The sequence below is a fragment of the Mercenaria mercenaria genome, chromosome 2 (assembly GCF_021730395.1).
Source record: "Mercenaria mercenaria strain notata chromosome 2, MADL_Memer_1, whole genome shotgun sequence".
Classification (NCBI taxonomy): Eukaryota; Metazoa; Mollusca; class Bivalvia; order Venerida; family Veneridae; genus Mercenaria; species Mercenaria mercenaria.
In genome coordinates, this window is record NC_069362.1 from 51,801,137 (window position 1) to 51,821,249 (window position 20,113).

At 35.7% G+C, this 20,113-nt stretch overlaps 3 protein-coding genes across 4 annotated transcripts in view; 2 read left to right on the forward strand and 1 right to left on the reverse strand.

The window, feature by feature from the left end:
* The window catches only part of LOC123563956 (WD repeat-containing protein 13-like), a 32,960-nt gene extending 15,194 nt beyond the window's left edge, over positions 1 to 17,766 (reverse strand). The window contains exons 1-4 of the mRNA XM_045357150.2: positions 17,631 to 17,766; positions 6,758 to 6,816; positions 6,275 to 6,363; positions 5,753 to 5,813 (exon numbers count right to left, since the gene is read on the reverse strand). The gene's annotated coding sequence lies outside the window, so the exon portion shown is untranslated. The remainder of the gene's footprint in view (positions 1 to 5,752; positions 5,814 to 6,274; positions 6,364 to 6,757; positions 6,817 to 17,630) is intronic.
* Positions 297 to 4,635, forward strand: LOC128555125 (uncharacterized). The gene is made up of 2 exons (XM_053536596.1): positions 297 to 806; positions 4,367 to 4,635. The coding sequence occupies exons 1-2, from the start codon at positions 605 to 607 to the stop codon at positions 4,591 to 4,593; spliced, it is 429 nt and encodes a 142-aa protein (XP_053392571.1). The 5' UTR covers positions 297 to 604; the 3' UTR covers positions 4,594 to 4,635.
* A 1,837-nt stretch (positions 17,767 to 19,603) lies between the features above and the next one.
* The window catches only part of LOC123563957 (eukaryotic translation initiation factor 3 subunit B-like), a 53,117-nt gene continuing 52,607 nt past the window's right edge, over positions 19,604 to 20,113 (forward strand). For both annotated transcript variants that reach the window (XM_045357151.2, XM_045357152.2), the window contains exon 1: positions 19,604 to 19,778. In XM_045357151.2, the coding sequence (XP_045213086.2) occupies positions 19,637 to 19,778 (142 nt within the window). In that variant the 5' untranslated portion in view covers positions 19,604 to 19,636. The remainder of the gene's footprint in view (positions 19,779 to 20,113) is intronic.

Here is a 20,113-nt window from a genome sequence, read left to right on the forward strand (position 1 = left end):
GCATAAATATCACACACAAAAAAATGATCTTTTTAAAGACATTCAACTCACAAAAATAGCTTGTTTTTAGACACTGTCTTTAACAGTCAGAAATCGTCATCAAATTTATTTAACTTGACTATAAAATATATAAACTTACTGTATTTGTAGAGCTAAATTCAAAACAAATCTCAAGGCTAATAGTTATTCATTTGAAAACTTGCAGTTTTTTTAGTGGCAGTATGTATTTATACTTTGCAGAGGTATACTTATATTATGTGTGCACTGTTTTAAACCTAACACAATTTTATGTTTACAAAGACACTATGAAGTAATTGTTCATAATTTCAAATATGAATTTATGAATTTCATTGAATGGATTGAAAATATTAAGGATTAATATTCTCGATTAATCTAATTTATTCTGGTACAATTTCTTTCTGAATCGGTTATCACATGTATACGGATGATATATATATTTCAAGCGACGCTTAGATCGTTTCCATGGTTATCCACGCGATATCTCATGGGATAGAAACTGGTATAAAAGGTCATGTGACCGCCACGTTGTCGCGCACAACCGATTTGTTCAGAAGTCGAAACAACGTAAATTAAGTCAATAGCAATGCCGGATAGAGGGAGAGGAAAACGGAGAAATTTGAGAAGCAGACCCGGGGCCATGGCACAGGAGGGAACAGGGCAGGCAGAAGCGAATCAAGGCCCAAGAAAACGGCCCAGAGCAGAGATGGCAGAGCCCTCGAGTAGTGGAGCCGGTCGGGAGAAACGCCGACGACCAGCCATGGACGACGGAACAGAACCCGATTCAGGTAATTTAATCGATTTTGAACAAATTATTCGGGCCTCTCAAATATCGCATGATATTCAAAATAGAGAAAATGATAATGTTGATAAGCCTAGCGGTCATGAAAACGCTAACCCGTCAGAAAACACTGCGACCGTCAGTGACAGGTCGAATCCGAACCAAAGTTTTATCAACAGTGAGCAACAACAAGCTTATAATAGCGACGAAACGTACATGAGGTCGGTATTCGACCTAACATCAAATTCTGACAATTTGTGTTTACAAGGTAATAACATTACACGCTTAGCTCAAGATGATATTGCTCTGCACGTTCCCGCCAGTTTAAAACAAAAAATTTGTAAAGGTGAATTTGTGAATTTATCTTTACTTTTGAAGGGTGCGGTGGATCTTGCCGAATTTACCTCCGGTAGTACTTTGAGATTATCAAATAACGGCACGATAGAATGCCGTCCTAACGAATGTAGAGATGATATCGGTTCAATAGAACGTTGGACAGATGCTTTTATAATATACATGTCCGTATATTTAACAGCTCATCCAAATAAAATCCACGAGCTTTTACAGTACATTTTCATAATCCGTGAGTGTGCGTCGCGTCACGGTGGAAAATTTTGGAAAGTATACGATTAACAATTTCGCATGCGCCTATCAATAGTTCCGTCGTCGTGGGCTATAATCAACCATGATCTTTGGATAAGGTGTATGCCACTTGGATATGAACCTTCAAAACAATTCATGGTTGCACAAAAGCCGGCAAATATTTGTTTACCCTTCAATAAAGGAACATGCAACTGGCAAAATTGCAAATTCAAGCATGTTTGTTATCACTGCGGTCGTTCTCATACAATTCTTGACTGCAATATAGGTTCAAAACCTCAAACCGCTCAACAAACGTCATCGAACGTAAATTCTGGAGACCATGCAAATTTTGGTAATTCCTTTCGGGGTCGTGGGTCATGGAGCGGCCAGCGCAGCTACCCCAGCAGTCGCCGAGGCGCAAGAAAAAATTGAGAACCAACCTGTAGTGCAAAAACACATCAATTTAGCTAATTCACCAATAAAAATCCAAGCTTTAGAATTTTGGCTGAAAAAATATAAATCCCCTGATGCTGACATCATTTTGAATGGTTTTAAATATGGATTCAGTATAAATTTCACAGGCCCTTGTATAGCTCGTACGTCAAAAAATCTCAAATCCATTTATCAATTATCGGAAGTGGCACAACGTAAAATTCAAAAAGAAGTTGACGCTGGCCGAGTTAGCGGTCCATTCGATAGCAGTCCTTTAAAAAACATTCAAATTTCACCAATTGGTGTTATTCCCAAGAAAACGCCTGGCGAATATAGGTTAATACACCACTTATCATATCCAGAATGCCACTCCATAAATGATTTCATTGACCCAAAACTATGCTCCGTTAAATACACAGAGTTCGATGAAGCGATTCAAATGATTCAAGATTTAGGCAAAAACTGTTATCTATTTAAAATGGACATAAAAAATGCGTTCAGGTTGTTACCTATTCATCCCGACGATTATGAGCTATTAGGGTTCAAGTTCAAGGACAAGATCTATTTCGATAAAGCTTTACCATTTGGCTGCAGTATTTCTCCGAGTCTTTTTGAAATTTTTTCTACTTTTTTAGAATTTTGTGCAAAAACAAAAACGCAATCAAGACACATTATACATTATCTTGATGACTTTTTAGGCGGTGAAAATAAGGAAAACGTTTGTAAAGCAGTCATGCAGATATTTCAGTCAGTCATGCAAGTTCTAGGTGTGCCGCTTGCCGACGAGAAGACCGAAGGCCCAACACAAGTAATCATATTCTTAGGTTTAGAATTAGATTCTTAAAAAATGGAAGTTCGAATCCCGCTCACAAAAATTACGGAAGTAGTTCAAAAAATTGAAATCGTTTTGTCAAAAAAGTCAGTAACATTAAAAGAAATTCAGTCCTTGATTGGGTCATTAAACTTCTGTTGCCGCGCTATCGCCGTCGGCAGACCATTTTGTAGAAGGCTGATAAACGCTACTTGCGGTGTAAAACAATCTTACCATCATGTCCGAGTTAATAAAGAGATCAAACTAGATCTAAAAATGTGGTTACAGTTCTTTAAACAATGTAATGGAATATCAGTGTTTCACGACAGGTTTTGGGTATCTAATGATGATGAGCAATTTCACACAGACAGTGCAGGTGGTGTTGGCTTCGGTATCTGGTTTAAAGGGCACTGGTGTCATGCAAAATGGCCGGTTGAATGGCACAAGAGTGGTCTCACAAGGGATATAACTACGCTAGAGCTATTTCCCATTGTTGCCGCCCTTTTCATTTGGGGGGATCATCTTAGGAACAAGAAAATCCGTTTTCACTGTGACAATCAGGCGGTCGTACATATACTAAACACAATGACCTCCAAGTCCGCGTCAGTACTTTCTTTATTGAGAATACTAACGATAAAGTGTCTGCAATGTAATTGCCTTATTAAAGCATCGCACATTCCCGGTACAAAAAATGATATAACTGATGCGTTGTCTCGTTTTCAGTTTTCACGGTTCAAAACATTGGCACCGAACGCAGACCCGAACCCAACACCTGTACCGAGTTTTCTTTGGAGTATCTTCAAAACAGATGTGAACAATTGGTTCATGCAGGGATAGCAAAAAATACACAATATACATACAAGACAGCATTAAATATGTTTCAACTATTTCGGAAACGCTACATGCTCGTAAATATTTGGCCAGTGCCTCTTAATCACGTGACGCTATTCATTGCGTATTGTTTCGAGAAAAATTGTTCGGCAAATACAATTTCTACGTACATATCAGGTCTATCATTTATTCACAAATTAAATAACTGGAACGATATTTCACAGACGTTTGTTATAAAAAAGATACTTGAAGGCTGTCACAGAAGTCGTCCGTCATTAGACAAGAGGGCCCCTATTACCCTTCATATGCTAGAGGAAATTTGTCAGTTGTTGCCATCTATTTGTTTGAATGAATACGAAGCACGATTATTTAAAGCAATGTTTTGTTTAGCATACTTCGGATTGTTTAGAGTGGGCGAATTAGTTGCCACAAGGTCACAGAATAAAATCTTAGAAATGTGTGACGTTAAATTTGTCAACATAGGCAATGCCGTATGAATAACTATGTTCAAATTTAAAACAAACCAGCGAGGCAAACCTGCTGTACTTAAAATCCCATGTGAGGATAATCCAATAGTATGCCCGGTCTGTGCACTTAAAGTTTACATTAGGGCTAAACAGAAGCAGCAAGGTCCTTTATTCACTCATGTAAACGGTTCTCCTGTCACAAGATACCAGTTTTCAGCAATACTAAAAAAGTGTTTATACCGTTCAAAATACAGCTCTGGTCATTTCCAGACTCACAGCTTCCGTATAGGTAGAGCTACGCAGTTAGCTAGCCTGGGAATACCGGATGCTGCGATAATGAGGTTAGGGAGATGGCGATCTTCTGCACTAAATTCTTATATCAGAAATTAAACTTTTAAATAATATAAAAAAAAAAAAAAAAAAAAACATTAATTTTCTTTACAGACATATGGGTCATCGGGGATTCCATCCCTTATTGGGCCGGCTGCACAGCATTTGACATTGGAATGGAAAACTTTAAGTTGCAAAATATAACAGCTGCGTGGTGGTGCAAGAGAGGGATGAGTTTCGAGTCCTTTACTCACGCCCTACAGCTGCCTTCAATATTCCGACACCCGCCAAAGGTGATTATTATTCATTTGGGGGAAATGACGTCACGAAACATTCTTTAAAGTGCATTTTCCAAATCATAAAAGATGCCTTTGACTATTTACATCGAGCTTTCCCAGAGGTTACTGTTCTGTGGATTGACATTTTATAAAGGATAAACTGGGGAGTCCATGAAAACTATATTAAAAACATTGAGAAAAAGAGAAAACGAATAAATCAATTTGGAAGGAAAAAAGCAACAAAAACGTTAACAGTAGACATTACAACACAAACTCCAGGTTTCTACCGTTCCGCGGAGTCCACTTGTCAGAGGTCGGCATACATTTTTATCTAGATTCAATCCATGAATGCCTTTTAACTACTTTATAAAGAATTTTGGGGAAATAAAAATACATGTATTAAGAAATCTTATGTTATTTTCATTTTGTGGCGGAAAATTCTTATGCTTGGAGGCGATCGAGGGTATAAGATATGAACAGGGGCATTAAATATCATATTTAAACTCTTTTTTTGCATACACATGAGTGTCCAAGCCTATCAGAGCTGTTAACTTTGAAGGCATTGGCCTCGTGTGGCTAAAACATTATAGTTTTTTGGGACTAGGTTGGGTTTAAGAACTGGCCAGAGCGAAAAGGGCTTGCCGTTCTTATAATAACTCCCCCGTTTTAATAGGAATTAATATTTCGTAGTAGGAATTACAAAACGTTGCGCTAGTGGTTCTATATTGGTACCAGTGGGGTACCTGGTGTTATTATGGTACTATTGGGGTACCTGGTGTTATTATGGTACCATTGGGGTACCTGGTGTTATTTTGGTACTAACGGAGTACATGGTTCTATTAAGGTACCAAAGGGGTACCTGGTACTATTTCATAGCACGAGAGGAGTGTGCTTGATAGGTATAAATAATCGGGGGCGCAACGGGGGTTGGTTTTCTTCATTATACGCCCTTGGTTGTCTCCATGCATGAGAATTTTTCAATTTCAATAGCTGTTAACTATTGAAACTACCGCGGACATGACCATCTTACTCCATATTATCTGAAATGAATCTACTATGTTTGAATTAGAATAATGTTTTGGTTTAACGGATATTATTACAATTGAATAAATTGAAAAAACTTATCACGGGTTGGTAATTTTATGAAATTGAATCTTAGAATAACTACAATAATGTTCCTTGATGTGTCAGTTCACAAGGACACATGCAACTTATTTCTCACCTCGATAGTAGATTTACTAATACTTCTGCCTCCAAAACTGAACGACCGGCTTTTGATACTCCTAGAAAACAAACAGTTTATATGTTCATACCAGAAAGTATTTATAAACACTAAATAATTCACAAAGCTTTACAAAGCTTTCCTCCGTGGAACAAAACAAAACAAAAATCTTGTTAACAATATATTGTTTTATGTTCTAACACGATCCAATTCATTTTCCTATTAAACAAAGAAGGCTGAAAACAGTGAATTATTATACAACAATTCACTGTTCTGACGTCACAATTTTTACGTCATAGCGTCAAACAGCATAGCGGTGCGCTGGAAAAGAAAGCGATTGAAAACGTGCAAATATTTAATGAATGCCGTCAAGGATGTATTTTAAAGTCCTTGGTAACGTGTTAGAATTGAAATAATATATTGTTTTATGTTAATTTACTTAGATAAAGAATGCCATAGGTACTGATTTGAAAAAAGAGGTGAGAAGAATTATTTTGATGTTCAAAAAAAAAAAAAGTTTACCCTTGGTCAGAGATAGCTGGACTGCCATATTTAGCCGAGAGCAGTCTGGCTCTGGTATGTAGATAGTCTCGTCTCAAAGTAGGATCTTTCTGAAAGAATATAACATGAATTCATGTAACACAGTTTCTGAATATTTGGTAGCATTAAAAGTCTAATATGTCTGAATCAAAGCATCTGTTAAATATTTTTGAGATCCCATCAAATTCAGATCTGAATTTTAAATCACATCTGTAAAGAAACATTTGTGACAAAATAAAGAATATTTGCTTCATGTTTTTTGTTACTTACATACAAATTAGAATCATTTGTTTATATTTCTACCTATCAGCCCTTGAATTAATGTATAATGTATAATTATTACATGTATACTGCTTGTTACTGGTATCCCGGTACTTTTCTAAACAATTCAATTCTATGATAAAAGTTCAAGGATTGCCACATCTATTTTGTTATTATAATAATAAATCTGGAAACCTGTCTTACATCTGCAGCAGCAGCATTTTCTCTCAACAACTGGCTCCTTCTTTTGATATATAATGTTCCTTAAAGTAAAGTAATAACATATATTTTTATTCAATATAATGAATTAAGTCAGATAATTCAGTCAAACAAATTGACTATAGTAATGGCAGGCATAAAAGGTTTCAGTCAAAGAACAGCTGTTATAAGTTAAAAAAAGAAAATATATTCACTTCAATGACAGAATCATCATAATATACCAGCTATTTCATGACCTGATTGCATAAAATGTCTCCATCTGAGCTGACATATCATTTTTGAGATACTGGTACTTAGTCTAAAAAAGATTTTACAAAAGCACGCAATCTGTAACAGTACAGGTCCGTACAACTAGGGCATGCAGTCTATAACAGTAAGGGTCTGTACAACTAGGGTATGCAGTCTATAACAGTCCGGGTCCGTACGACTAGCCTGAAATACTAGCTGCGTATGAGTAATGAACAACTAAACATTCCTAAACAGAAATCTACACAATTATTGAAATACAATTATTCTATACATATAAAGTATGTATGCAATGAAATGAAATTTTCGATTATGAGGAAAGATGGTGATAAAAGCTTTCAAACAACAGCTGTTAGTAAAATCATTCTCAGTCTGGAGATTACTATGACCTTGCCCTCTGACCTACTGACCCACATGATAAGTGGATAAGGTGGAACAAGTATTTTAAGTCTGAATCAAATCCATTTTAATTAGTCTGCCTATTTATCCAAAAAAGAGGCCTAGAAATTGCCTTTGATGGCATTTTTTGTTAATGCCCGACAGCCATATTCATTGTTAACTTTAATAAAATTGGAAAAGTTTCAGGGGGGCTGTCACCTTCTAGGGGTCATAGTAAGGTCACAGCACAAGGTCAAAGGTCAATAAGTGCATTTTTTGTTATAAACATCAGATTTTCGCCATTTTTGCTACTTTTTAATATAAACTTGTATTTTTTCGTTGATAATTATGAATTTGAGAAGTAAATTAAATTACTTTGTTTAGATTTATTGTATCTGAGACTGGCAAAATTCAAAACGACTAAAGTTATTTCTCCAGAATGAGCTTAACTTTTCATACGCTCTGATGTTTTGTTTATTTATGAAAGCTATCTTTCTCATGTTTCTAAAACTTCCGTTTCTAGACTAACAAAAGACTGCAAAAAGGCTGGTTGATTGCCTGTATGATTGTCTGTAAAAAATCTATCGCGCATATTTTATGAAGACTAGTACAGTCAAACTTCGTTTGCTCGAATTCAGATTATTCGCTTACTACTCTTAGCTCGAACTCGCCGTCAGGTCTTTATATTGTATACTTCACGTGGGCTTGTTCTACTGATATCGCGAACAGATTTTGCTTGTCCCGTCGAGCTCTAGCGAACATAGTTTGACTATACTAACTGTTGACAGATCTAAGATTCCTTCGGACGCATAGAAAATAGCAAACTCGGTTTGATTAAGTCTGTTTGTGAGATAGTATGAAATGTGCAAATTCTCTCAAGCATCATCTAAAATGGTCTATGTTGTCAATTAAAACTCTTTTCCAGTGGTTAACGCATGTGCTGTAGTAATTTCAGGAATGTGTGGGTGTTTAGAAATACTATCTATGTATAAAAATTAAGTTATATCAAAGTTTAAATATAGACATTAGATAACCGCAAATGTTAAGTTTTTTTTGTTGTTTTTGTTTCATTCCATTAGCATGAAAATGTTTTCATTCCATTAGCATGAAAATGGTACTCTTCATACTTTTGAGTCAGCTAAAAAATTAATTCTTTGCACATTAACATTAGACTAATATAAGAACTGTAACCACTCTTCAAGTGTTTTCAATATGTACAATTTTGTAACTATGTTCTATAGATGGCATCACTTCAACAAGTGGACCATGATGGTCCTGAATCGCTCACCTGTTCCCACATGACCCAGTTTTGAGTATGATGTCATTTTTTCTATTATTTGACATAGTGACCTAGTCTTTGAGCTCATGTGACCCAGTTTTGAACTTGACCTAGATATCATCAAGATAAAAAAAATCTGACCAATTTTCATGAAGATCCATTGAAAAATATGGCCTCTAGAGAGGTCACAAGGTTTTTCTATTATTTGACCTACTGACCTAGTTTTTGACCGCAGTTGACCCAGTTTCAAACTTAACCTGGATATCATCAAGATAAACATTCAGACCAACTTTCATACAGATCCCATGAAAAATATGGCCTCTAGAGAGGTCACAAGGTCTTTTTATTATTTGACCTACTGACCTAGTTTTTGATTAGCATGTGACCCAGTTTCAAACTTGACCTAGATATCATCAAGGTGAATATTCTGACCAATTTTCATGAAGATCCATTCCAAAGTATGGCCTCTAGAGAGGTCACAAGGTTTTTCTATTTTTAGACCTACTGACCTAGTTTTTGACCGCAGTTAACCCAGTTTCAAACCTGACCTAGATATCATCAAGATGAACATTCAGATCAACTTTCATACAGATCCCATGAAAAATATGGCCTCTAGAGAGGTCACAAGGTTTTTTTATTATTTGACCTACTGACCTAGTTTTTGATTAGCACGTGACCCATTTTCAAACTTGACCTAGATATCATCAAGGTGAACATTCTGACCAATTTTCATGAAGATCCATTCAATAGTATGGCCTCTAGAGAGGTCACAAGGTTTTTCTATTTTTAGACCTACTGACCTAGTTTTTGACCGCAGTTGACCCAGTTTCGAACTTGACCTAGATATCATCAAGATGAACATTCAGACCAACTTTCATACAGATCCCATGAAAAATATGGCCTCTAGAGAGGCCACAAGGTTTTTCTATTATTTGACCTACTGACCTAGTTTTTGTCTGCACGTGACCCAGTTTTGAACATGACCTAGATATCATCAAGGTGAACATTCTGACTAAATTTCATGAAGATCCGTTGAAAAATATGGCCTCTAGAGAGGTCACAAGGTTTTTCTATTTTTAGACCTACTGACCTAGTTTTAAACCGCATGTGACCCAGTTTCAAACTTGATGTAGATATCATCAAGATGAACATTCTGACCAACTTTCATAAAGATCCCATGAAAAATGTGAGCTCTTAAGAGTGGTCACAAGCAAAAGTTTACGGACGCACGGACGGCCGGACGCACGAAGGACGACGGACGCCACGCGATTACAAAAGCTCACCTTGTCACTTTGTGACAGGTGAGCTAAAAAGGCTTAATAATTGTCAGTGAATTTAAAAGTATATCGAATGTTATTAGAATGATCTTGATGACTGTGAATATAGGGATAAATCATGTTTGTTTTCCTGTTAAAATGCTTTTAGATTTCCTAGTGATTGGTTTGTGATAGAAAAACTTGTAGAGCAAACGTACATTTTGTACCAATGTATCACGAAGGTATCTGATATTATAAATTGAAACAAATATTTGAATTTTTAGAATAAAATATAAATGCAAATATCGCATTAAGAGCTTCAGTGATAGTTCTTGAAATGTGCTACTTAATTACAAATACAAAAATATGATGATAAATGTCTGACCAATAGTAAAAAAGAAGAAATTACAGCAAATCAAAGAAATTGTGTATAGATTAAATAATTGAAATCCTACAGATCTGTTCTGTTCTGTTTATTACTGTATATGTACTGTGTACACCTATAATGTGACCAATATTTCAGTTATTCCTCTAAAATGGTCCTATTTAACCATCACCACATGGACAAATTAACATAAATATATATCACATAATGCATCATCACCAGTATTGAAATAATTTCTTTAGGAGATGGAGAAGCATATATGTAAATGTTACTTTCAACAGTATTTCAGTCATGTAACGGCAGTCAATTAACCTAATCAGTGTTTCTGGAGTCTCTACAAGTACCAGCCTTTTCCCCGCAAGTAACTGCCAACTTCTCCATATGATTCAGAAGTGGAGGACGAAATTACTCCTGGCAATGTCTATTATCAAATCGTCATTGAGAACATACACCTCCCCCGGGGATCGCACTCACGACCCCACGATCTTTAGATCTGCGCTCTCCTTATTGATCTAAAAATACTTAGTAGTATACATAACAGTAAAGTGATTTTGACTGTTTATGTGAGAATTTTTATATACTTCTATGTATTTCATTTTCCGTTGTAGTCTTCTTCTTCAAAACCTACCATATTTTCACTTTCGCACACATTTCTCAAAAGGAGTACAATATGTAAATATTCTTTCTATAATCAGTTCAAAGCTTAAATGTAAATTTTATTGCTGCCTGAAGTGCAAGAAATGCATTTGCAGTGTCATTTTATAATCATTTACTCAACAACTCCACACATGACTTTTGTTTTTATCTCTGCCAAATTTTGACAGATTTGAATGAAAATTGGACACACTGTTTAATGACCAGTTCAATTAAATAAACGTAACAGCGATGTCAAGTGTGCGTACATTCGTTGAGCCATGACAGTTCAAATAAGGTAACCCAAAAATAAAAAGTCACAGACTGAATGCAAGTTGGTGCTGGTCTATATGCGGCAAGTACTGTCATCTGCGGGATTAATGTGGTGTCATTAATGACGTCATAAACCTAAAATTAACATGTTCATATTGAAAATATTGACGGATGTTCTATTTCAACTAAACGAAGTTGAACATTCAGAATATAATAATTTCATTAAATTCATAGGATCAAAGTGTATTGGTGTGATTTGGAATTTACTAATTACGTGACTTTTAATTTAAGGGTTACCTTATTGTTATCCTTACGGTTAAATGAATTGAAATCAGGCTATGATCATTTTTATGTTTTATTATAATAAAATAATCATTAAACATTGTGTAAAACATTCATTCAAATCTGTCAAAATTTGGCGATGAAAGGGAAAAAAAGCAGGTATGGAGTTAGAAAACTTGTTGAGTATATTATTAATATATGCACCATTTTGACATCTTTAATACCTAAGAAGTCATTTTCAAAAGTTCAGTTTTGACCTTGACATGTCTGTGACCTTGAAATTACATTAAAATAACCCTTGGATACGACAGTACCAAAAATATTTCTGCAGTTGATCCACATATAAAGATTAGCAAACATGCCAAATATAATACACTTTGCCATCGGATTCCACTTATCCCAGATATATATTATTCTATATAATATGATATATATTATATATATTTTTTATATTATCATCAGTTTTATTTACAAAATACTAAAGGGCGTTGAGACACAATATTTTAACCAATTCAGATGGTTATATGAAAATGAAACGAGTGCATAGCGGCATAGTTTATATGTAATTGTACTCATTTGACCTTTGACCCCATTATATTGTAATGAGGAACCCTAGAAGGCGCCAGCCCCTTTTAAATTTCATGTATGATCCTAAGTAACATTTTAATACTAAAATCCAAGCATTAACAAAAATTCCATCAGAAGTCACATTTTCCTAAGATATTGGCAGACTAAATAGTAAAAACTGAGATAGAGTAAAAAGCAGGGATAATTCATGAGTTATTGGTGCAAGAGTTATGGCCCTTGTGTCATATGATGTGAGTGATGATGTTGAACTACTACTTTAAGTTTGAATCAAATCCATTTAGTAACTAGAGCTTTCACTAAAAGTGATGACTGTACACCCTGCATGCACTGACAAAGTACATTGCAATTATGTGGACTGTATGTATATAGACTGTATGTATACAGTATAGTAACAAAAAACAAAGTCCCATAACTCTGCAGAATATTTATCTAACAGAACGTAACATGCACCATGCACAACTAGGGTTGGTACTGATCACTTGTGTGAAGTTTCATTAAATTGTGTGCAAGAGTTTGGAAAATTATGTATATAGACTGTATGTATACAGTATAGTAACAAAAAACAAAGTCCCATAACTCTGCAGAATATTTATCTAAAAGAATGTAACATGCACCATGCACAACTAGGGTTGGTACTGATCACTTGTGTGAAGTTTCATAAAATTGTGTGCAAGGGTTCGGAAGATTAAACGTGCACAAGATTGCATATGTAGACTGTATGTACATAGTAAATTAACAAAAAACAAAGTCCCATAACTGTACAGAATTTTTTTCTGAAAGAACCTAACATGCACCATGCACAACTAGGGTTACTGCTAATCACTTGTGTTAAGTTTCATTAAATTGTGTGCATGGGTTCGGGGAAATTAGGCGCGCACAAATTTGCATATGCAGACTCTATGTATATAGTATAGTAACACAAATCAAAGTCCCATAACTCTGCAAATTTTTTTCCCTGCAAGAACCTAACATGCCCCATGCACAACAACTGTTGTTACTGATCACTTGTGTGAAAGTTCATTAAATTGTGTTCATGGGTTCAGGAGATTAGGCGCGCGCAGACTTTATATATATAGTATAGTACCAAAAATTAAAGTCCTGTAACTCTGCAAATTTTTTCCCCTGAAAGAACCTAACATGCCCAATGCACAACTACTGTTGTTACTGATCACTTTTGAGAAGTTTCATTAAATTGTGTGCATGGGTTCGGGGAAATTAGGCGCGCACAAATTTGCATATGCAGACTCTATGTATATAGTATAGTAACACAAATCAAAGTCCCATAACTCTGCAATTTTTTTTTCTGAAAGAAGCTAACATGCCCCATGCACAACAACTGTTGTTACTGATCACTTGTGTGAAAGTTCATTAAATTGTGTTCATGGGTTCAGGAGATTAGGCGCCCGCAGACTTTATATATATAGTATAGTACCAAAAATTAAAGTCTTGTAACTCTGCAAATTTTTTTCCCTGCAAGAACCTAACATGCCCAATGCACAACTACTGTTGTTACTGATCACTTTTGAGAAGTTTCATTAAATTGTGTCAAGGGGATGAGGAAAGATTGTGCACACAAGAATGTGTCTATGTATATAGTATAGTAACAAAAAAACAAGTCCCGTAACTCTGCAATTTTTTATTCTGAAAGAACCTAACATGCCCCATGCACAACTACTTTTGTTACTGATCACTTGTGTGAAATTTCATTAAATTGTGTCAAGGGGATGAAGATAGATAGTGCGCACAAGATTGTGTCTACGTATAGACAGACAGACAGACGGACAGACAGATAACCTGAAACCAGTATACACCCCCCCCCCCCCGCCCCCCCCCACTTATAACTTTGTTGTTCGGAGGGTACAGTAACTGAGATACAGTGAAAGTGCATCAAAACTTTAACCTGAAATTCTAAGTAAACAAGATCGCCACCAAGTGGGGAGCAATATACGCCCGAAGGGTTACATCAGAGGATGGGAGCAAAATTTATAGAACTAGACTTTTGAAGCCCAAAGGACAGGAACAACAAAAAGAAGAAAGTCCAAATAAAAATTCTAAGTCCACAAAAAAAATTCTTACCAGGTAAAGTTATGTCAAAATATAAAAAATATCTAAAAATCGGATGTACCATCCATGTTGTATTACAGAAAAGTGGTCTCAGGTTTTCCCTAAGGCCAATAAAAGAAAAGTTCCAAAATAAGCTATTTACAGTAACAAAAAAGGGAAGTAATTTAAACAAGGCAGTCTAAATGACAGCTAAATCCCCCGCCACTGCTATGGATAGTGAAAGGGTAAAACCTTTGATTTTAGCTGTGACCTTGACCTTGAACTGACACGGCTGACTCATGAATTCTGCACAGCGTCTTGATGAGGTGATCATTTGACCAAAGTTTCATGAAAATCCTTCAAGGGGTTTAGGAGATACAGAGCTGAAACCTTTGACCTTCAGTTGTGACCTTGACCTTGAGTTGACATGGCTGACTCATGAGTTCTTGATGAGGTGATCATTTGACCAAAGTTTGATGAAAATCCTTCAAGGGGTTAAGGAGATACAGAGTGGACACAAAATGGAAGGCTCAAACCTTCGACCCTTAGTTGTGACCTTGACCTTGAGCTGGCATGGTTGACTCATAATTTCTACACATCGTCTTGATGAGGTAATCATTTGACCCAGGTTTTATAAAATTCCTTCAAGGGGTTTAGGAGATATAGAGTGGACACGAAATGAAAGGCTCAAACCTTTGACCTTCAGTTGTGACCTTGACCTTGAGCTGACATGGCTGACTCATAAGTTCTGCACATCGCCTTGATGAGGTGATCGTTTGACCCAAGTTTGATGAAAATCCTTCAAGGGGTTTAGGAGATATAGAGCGGACACAAAATGGAAGGTTCAAACCTTTGACCCTAAGTTGTGACCTTGACCTTGAGCCGGCATGACTGACTCATGGGTTCTGCACATCGTCTTGATGAGGTGATCATTTGACCCAAGTTTTATAAAATTCCTTCAAGGGGTTTAAGAGATATAGAGCGGACACAAAATGGAAGACTCAAACCTTTGACCTTGAGTTGTGACCTTGACCTTGAGCCAGCATGGCTGACTCATGGGTTCTGCACATCGTCTTGATGAGGTGATCATTTGACCCAAGTTTTATAAAATTCCTTCAAGGGGTTTAGGAGATATAGAGCGGACACAAAATGGCAGGCTCAAACCTTTGACCTTGAGCTGTGACCTTGACCTTGAACCGACAAGGCTGACTCATGGGTTCTGCACATCGTCTTGATGAGGTGATCATTTGACCCAAGTTTCATGAAAATCCTTCAAGGGGTTTAGGAGATATGGACCGGACACGAATTTGTTACGGAAGGACGGAAGGACGGACGGAAGGACAGACGCAGACCATTCCAATAATCCCTCCGCCACGGCGGGGGATTAAAAAAAAATATTGTAAGAGAACAAAAAAAATCTGCCAAATAAAAACAAGAGCACTGCAATGCAGAGCAATATACACAAAGGAAAGTCATATATGACCTTTGACCCCTAAGTGTAACCTTGACCTTGAAGCGAGTCATCCAAAACATGCGCTCTGCATGTCAACTCAGTGTGGTGAACATTTGTGCCAAGTCTCTTTGAAATCCTTCGAGCAGTTCAAGAGTTACAGAGCGGACACAGCAAAGTCATATATGACCTTTCACTCCTAAGTGTGACCTTGACCTTGAAGCTAGTCATCCGAAACAAGCTCTCTGCGTGTCGTCTCAGTGTGGTGAGGTGAACATTTGTGCCAAGTTTCTTTGAAATCCTTCAAGCAGTTCAAGAGTTACAGAGCGGACACAAAATTGCTAACGGACGGACGGACGGACAGACAGACGGAAAGACTGACATCCCTTCAGGCGTATAACATGGAATTTAAAATAAACGTTGTACATGTAAATAGATGTTTATCATTCTCCCATACCGGATGTCTACCGTAGCAGAATTTTTGACAGAAATTTGGTCCCGTTCTTCATTCCAAAAAGAATGTAATTTGACAATAATGATCTTAAAAAGAATTGCAATAGTCATTGTCTATGATCACAGGATTATGTAAATTCTGATTTCTATAAACGTTGGAATTGGAACATAAAATATTTACATTAGGTCTTTGTTTCCAAACATTCACCCGAAAGGAGACACAGTCTCTTTAATTAGGCTATAGGCCTAATGAGATTCTGTAAGGTTAAAAAAAATTCACAGGCCATGCCATGCTTTTAAATTTAAAGCATTTATTATTAGTGATTGGTTTAGAACTATGATAATAATTTATGTAAAATTGTTGATACAGTATCTTTCAATATGAATAACAGAAATTATTCAAATATGTTTTTCTATTCATCTTGGTGCAGATGTTTGTATATCTATACCGTACTTTCTTTTGTTTAGAATACTTGTCAAGTGTTCATATGTTGAGATTTAATTTTAATGCAGTCTAAGACATTTATAACAAGCTTATACATCATGTATTGGTTATATAGCAGTAATTCGGTCAAAAATGTGCTTCCGTGGAGTAGTCGAAAGAAGTCCCAAATAAATAGAGCCAAATTTTTCCATTTTTCGTGCATTTGAGCATAAACCGGTGGCCAAATGGGCATTATTTCACTCGTGGAATAAATTTTACATAAAATAAGACACTTTTCATGCTAATATTGGCATGTTTTCGAGTTGTTTACTTGAAAACGAAAGTAGGGTGTTTATTCTGCTGACCGCTTTCTGAAATGCGGCAATATGAGGGTACCTGACTTCAGTTGACTTGCATTTCACTGCATACTATTCAACACCCCTTTTTCTTTTCGTTTTCCTGAAGCAAATGTACGGATATCTTGTGGAAAATAGGTCTTCGACGAAGTGAAAATCTAGAAACTGTATCAAAATTGTTCTGAAGTAGCTGAATTTTATATGAAACAAAGAACAATTTGTTTTATTGGTATATAGCCTATTGCATTCAGAAATTATGGATTATCTTTAATACAGTTAATTGTCATAATAGAACATAAACTTCCTAAAAGGGATCCATAATTCGAGATATTTGCAGCCATTGCAATAATACTTCTTTAATTTTTGATGGGGTACTGGTGATTTTTAAAGGGAGCTCTGCCTTTTTATGCCTTTTAGGTAGCATCTAATTTCGTATTGGCCATAATCAGGTCTAGGAAAGTGGTATATTTATAGATTATCTGTAAATTTACAGATAATCAATAAATTTACAGATTTTTCGATCTGTAAATTTACAGATTGTGTGTACGAAAACTGACTGAAAGTTATAACTGACCTTTATTTATGCGTACCATAAGTATATCAATTAATTTCAAGCTGCGATTTTTGATCCAGTATGATTTTGCATTTTCATAACATTTGATCTTAAATCTTAATAAAAATCTTAAATTTATAGTTACTGTAAATATCTGTAACATTTCCCTAAACTGATTAATTTGACATACAAAGGAATTGAATTGCGTTATTATTTCATCAATTCATTTTTGAAAAAGAGAAATTTTAATCATTCTTACTAAACTGTGGATTCTATGGGGCACGATAAGCATTATATTTTGCGTCCAGAGCAAGAACTTGTTGCCAGTTGGCCATGTTTACATTTTCACTTCCTTGTAACGCTTACATCAATTGGCAATTAATAATATTATGTAGACAACATACTGGGTTAATAGCTCAAGCATATTTGATGAATGACTGATACCAGTAAATGACTTATGCTATGTTTCTAATGATCCAAAACAGCGAATTGGTCATTTTTAATGTATTGTCAACGGTATAAGCGTTTGACTATTGAGGCCTTTCAATGGGTTAGAATGAACAGTGTGGCATTTCATAAATTGCAAATAAAATAAAATAAATAAACAAATAAAAATAAAATTTAAAAAAAACTGCATCTATCTGAGCCTAATTTACCATTGAAGATAAAAAGAACAATTTTCTGTACAGTATAATAATGATAATAAATTAGAAATAATAATAAAATAATAATACATTCCCTGAAGGAAAATAAATTTCTTTCAACTCCACTGCACATAATATATTCTTCATGGTCTAGTTGGGTCTCCTGCTTTGCTTATGACCCTCTAATCAGCTACTATTACATAATTGGATTGGGGGGGGGGGGGGGGGGGACTTATATACTATATAAGTGTCCCCCCCCCCCAAATCCAATATACAACTCCCATCTTATCTGCTGCTTATCAGCGATTATGTAACCATAACTGATTAGAGGGCAATTAGCACAGCAGGGACCCCTAGACCATGAAGATGTGTGCAGTGGAGTTGAAAGAAATTAATTTTTCTTCAGTGAAATGTGGAATGATAATAATATTAATTATTATTTTGATATTATATAAATGATAATAACTATTACTTTAATGTTATAATAATAATAAAAATAATAATAATAATAATAAAAAAAGGATGATTAAAGATACAGTAATAATATTGAAAATAATAATGATAATAAAATACAAGTATAGTGAAAACTTCATGAGTTCTTTGTGCTGACAAACAATATTTTTCTAATTGGAAACTGGATTTCTTGTATTCATGTAATCAACATTGTTTGAACTTGACCCTTGTTTATTGGAACCATACTGTGATGGTCATTAGCCCCCAACTGTGCTGGTGAAGACAGAAATCCCTTGGCCCGGCCACTGCCAAAAAAATACACTGTTTCCCCTTCTCACTAACTGATACACTTGTAAGATAGACTGACTTTCCAATAAACAATGACCCTTGTTCATTGGGACCATGTGATAGTCATTAGCCCCCCACTGTGCTAATGAAGGCAGAAATCCCTTGGCCCACTGCCAAGATCTAGGCCTTTAATATCATGTATGTCTTACCCTGTTTATTAGACCATGGAGTTATAACACACCATCTATAACAACTCCCTGATTAGACCAAAAATGACATGAAATTGTTCTCGGTAATAAAAGGTCAACAACATTACTTTCTACGACCTATTTCTTGGTTAGTTTGGAAAGTAAAGGTTATATCTGCCACTAACAACCATATTAGATTGCGTATTATATGTAAACTGTCGTAAGTAGTAGATAATTATAAACAGCTGTAAAAAGGTGTATGCAGAAAAAATCTTAAACTCAATATAAGGTTTTTAAAAACTTAAGTTGTCAGGTTGCAGTATGACTAAGAGCAGTTTCTGTGAGTAATGTGTAAAATGAAATAAACTGTTTGTTTTTAAGTTTTCTGAAAACTACTGTTTTTCACTTTCGACCTTTTATTAAATTTATTTTAATGGTGTCAAGATATTTCAGTCCCAGAAAAAAAAATCCACATAGATCTATTAAACATAATAAAAATAGGTGCAATATCCTTTTTTATCCTCAGACATCACCAAAATATCCCTGTATGATCAAAATTTCATCCTTAATATGCTCTACATATTTGTTCACATTATAGAGAATATAGATGCACCCGTAGTCGGGCCTCTCTTGGGTATTAATCAAAGAGGAATAAGATACCGCCGCACCGGTTTGTCCACGAGGTTTTCAAGATGGCGGCTGAAAAGGGGGAAAGAGAGTCCCGGAGACAAAAGAGATCAGAATCATCTGTAGATAATCACATAGACTATGATGATGATGAAGAACCAGACTTCAGTGATCCAGAAGATTATGTTGATGATATATCCGATGAAGGTCTCTTTATAATTTGGTTTAAAACACGCCCAATATGTGTATGTCCGATTTAAGTTACCGGCTCACCGTCCACGTGCCGCACGAGTGTATACCAAAAGATGTCTCTCCACAAACCACGCTGAAGACATCTTCTGGCAGCGATATCAAAGGGAAAGTTCAAGGGAGAAAACATTCCCTGTTTATGACAAAATTTAGCAACAACCACAGGAAAGATAACTCTTGCAAAGCCTTGCTTGATTCAGGATTTCCAAAAAATGTGGTGACAGAAAAATTGAAATGCTTGCATTCGCTTTTCAAGCCAGTAATGTGAATCGTATTGAATAAATGAAAGTAGA

Excerpts from the sequence above, each read along its gene's own strand:
- LOC128555125 (XM_053536596.1), top strand. The coding sequence starts at position 605 with ATGCCGGATAGAGGGAGAGGAAAACGGAGAAATTTGAGAAGCAGACCC. Across the intron at positions 807-4,366 it reads CGGAACAGAACCCGATTCAG|ACATATGGGTCATCGGGGAT; the intron begins GTAATTTAATCG and ends TTTTCTTTACAG.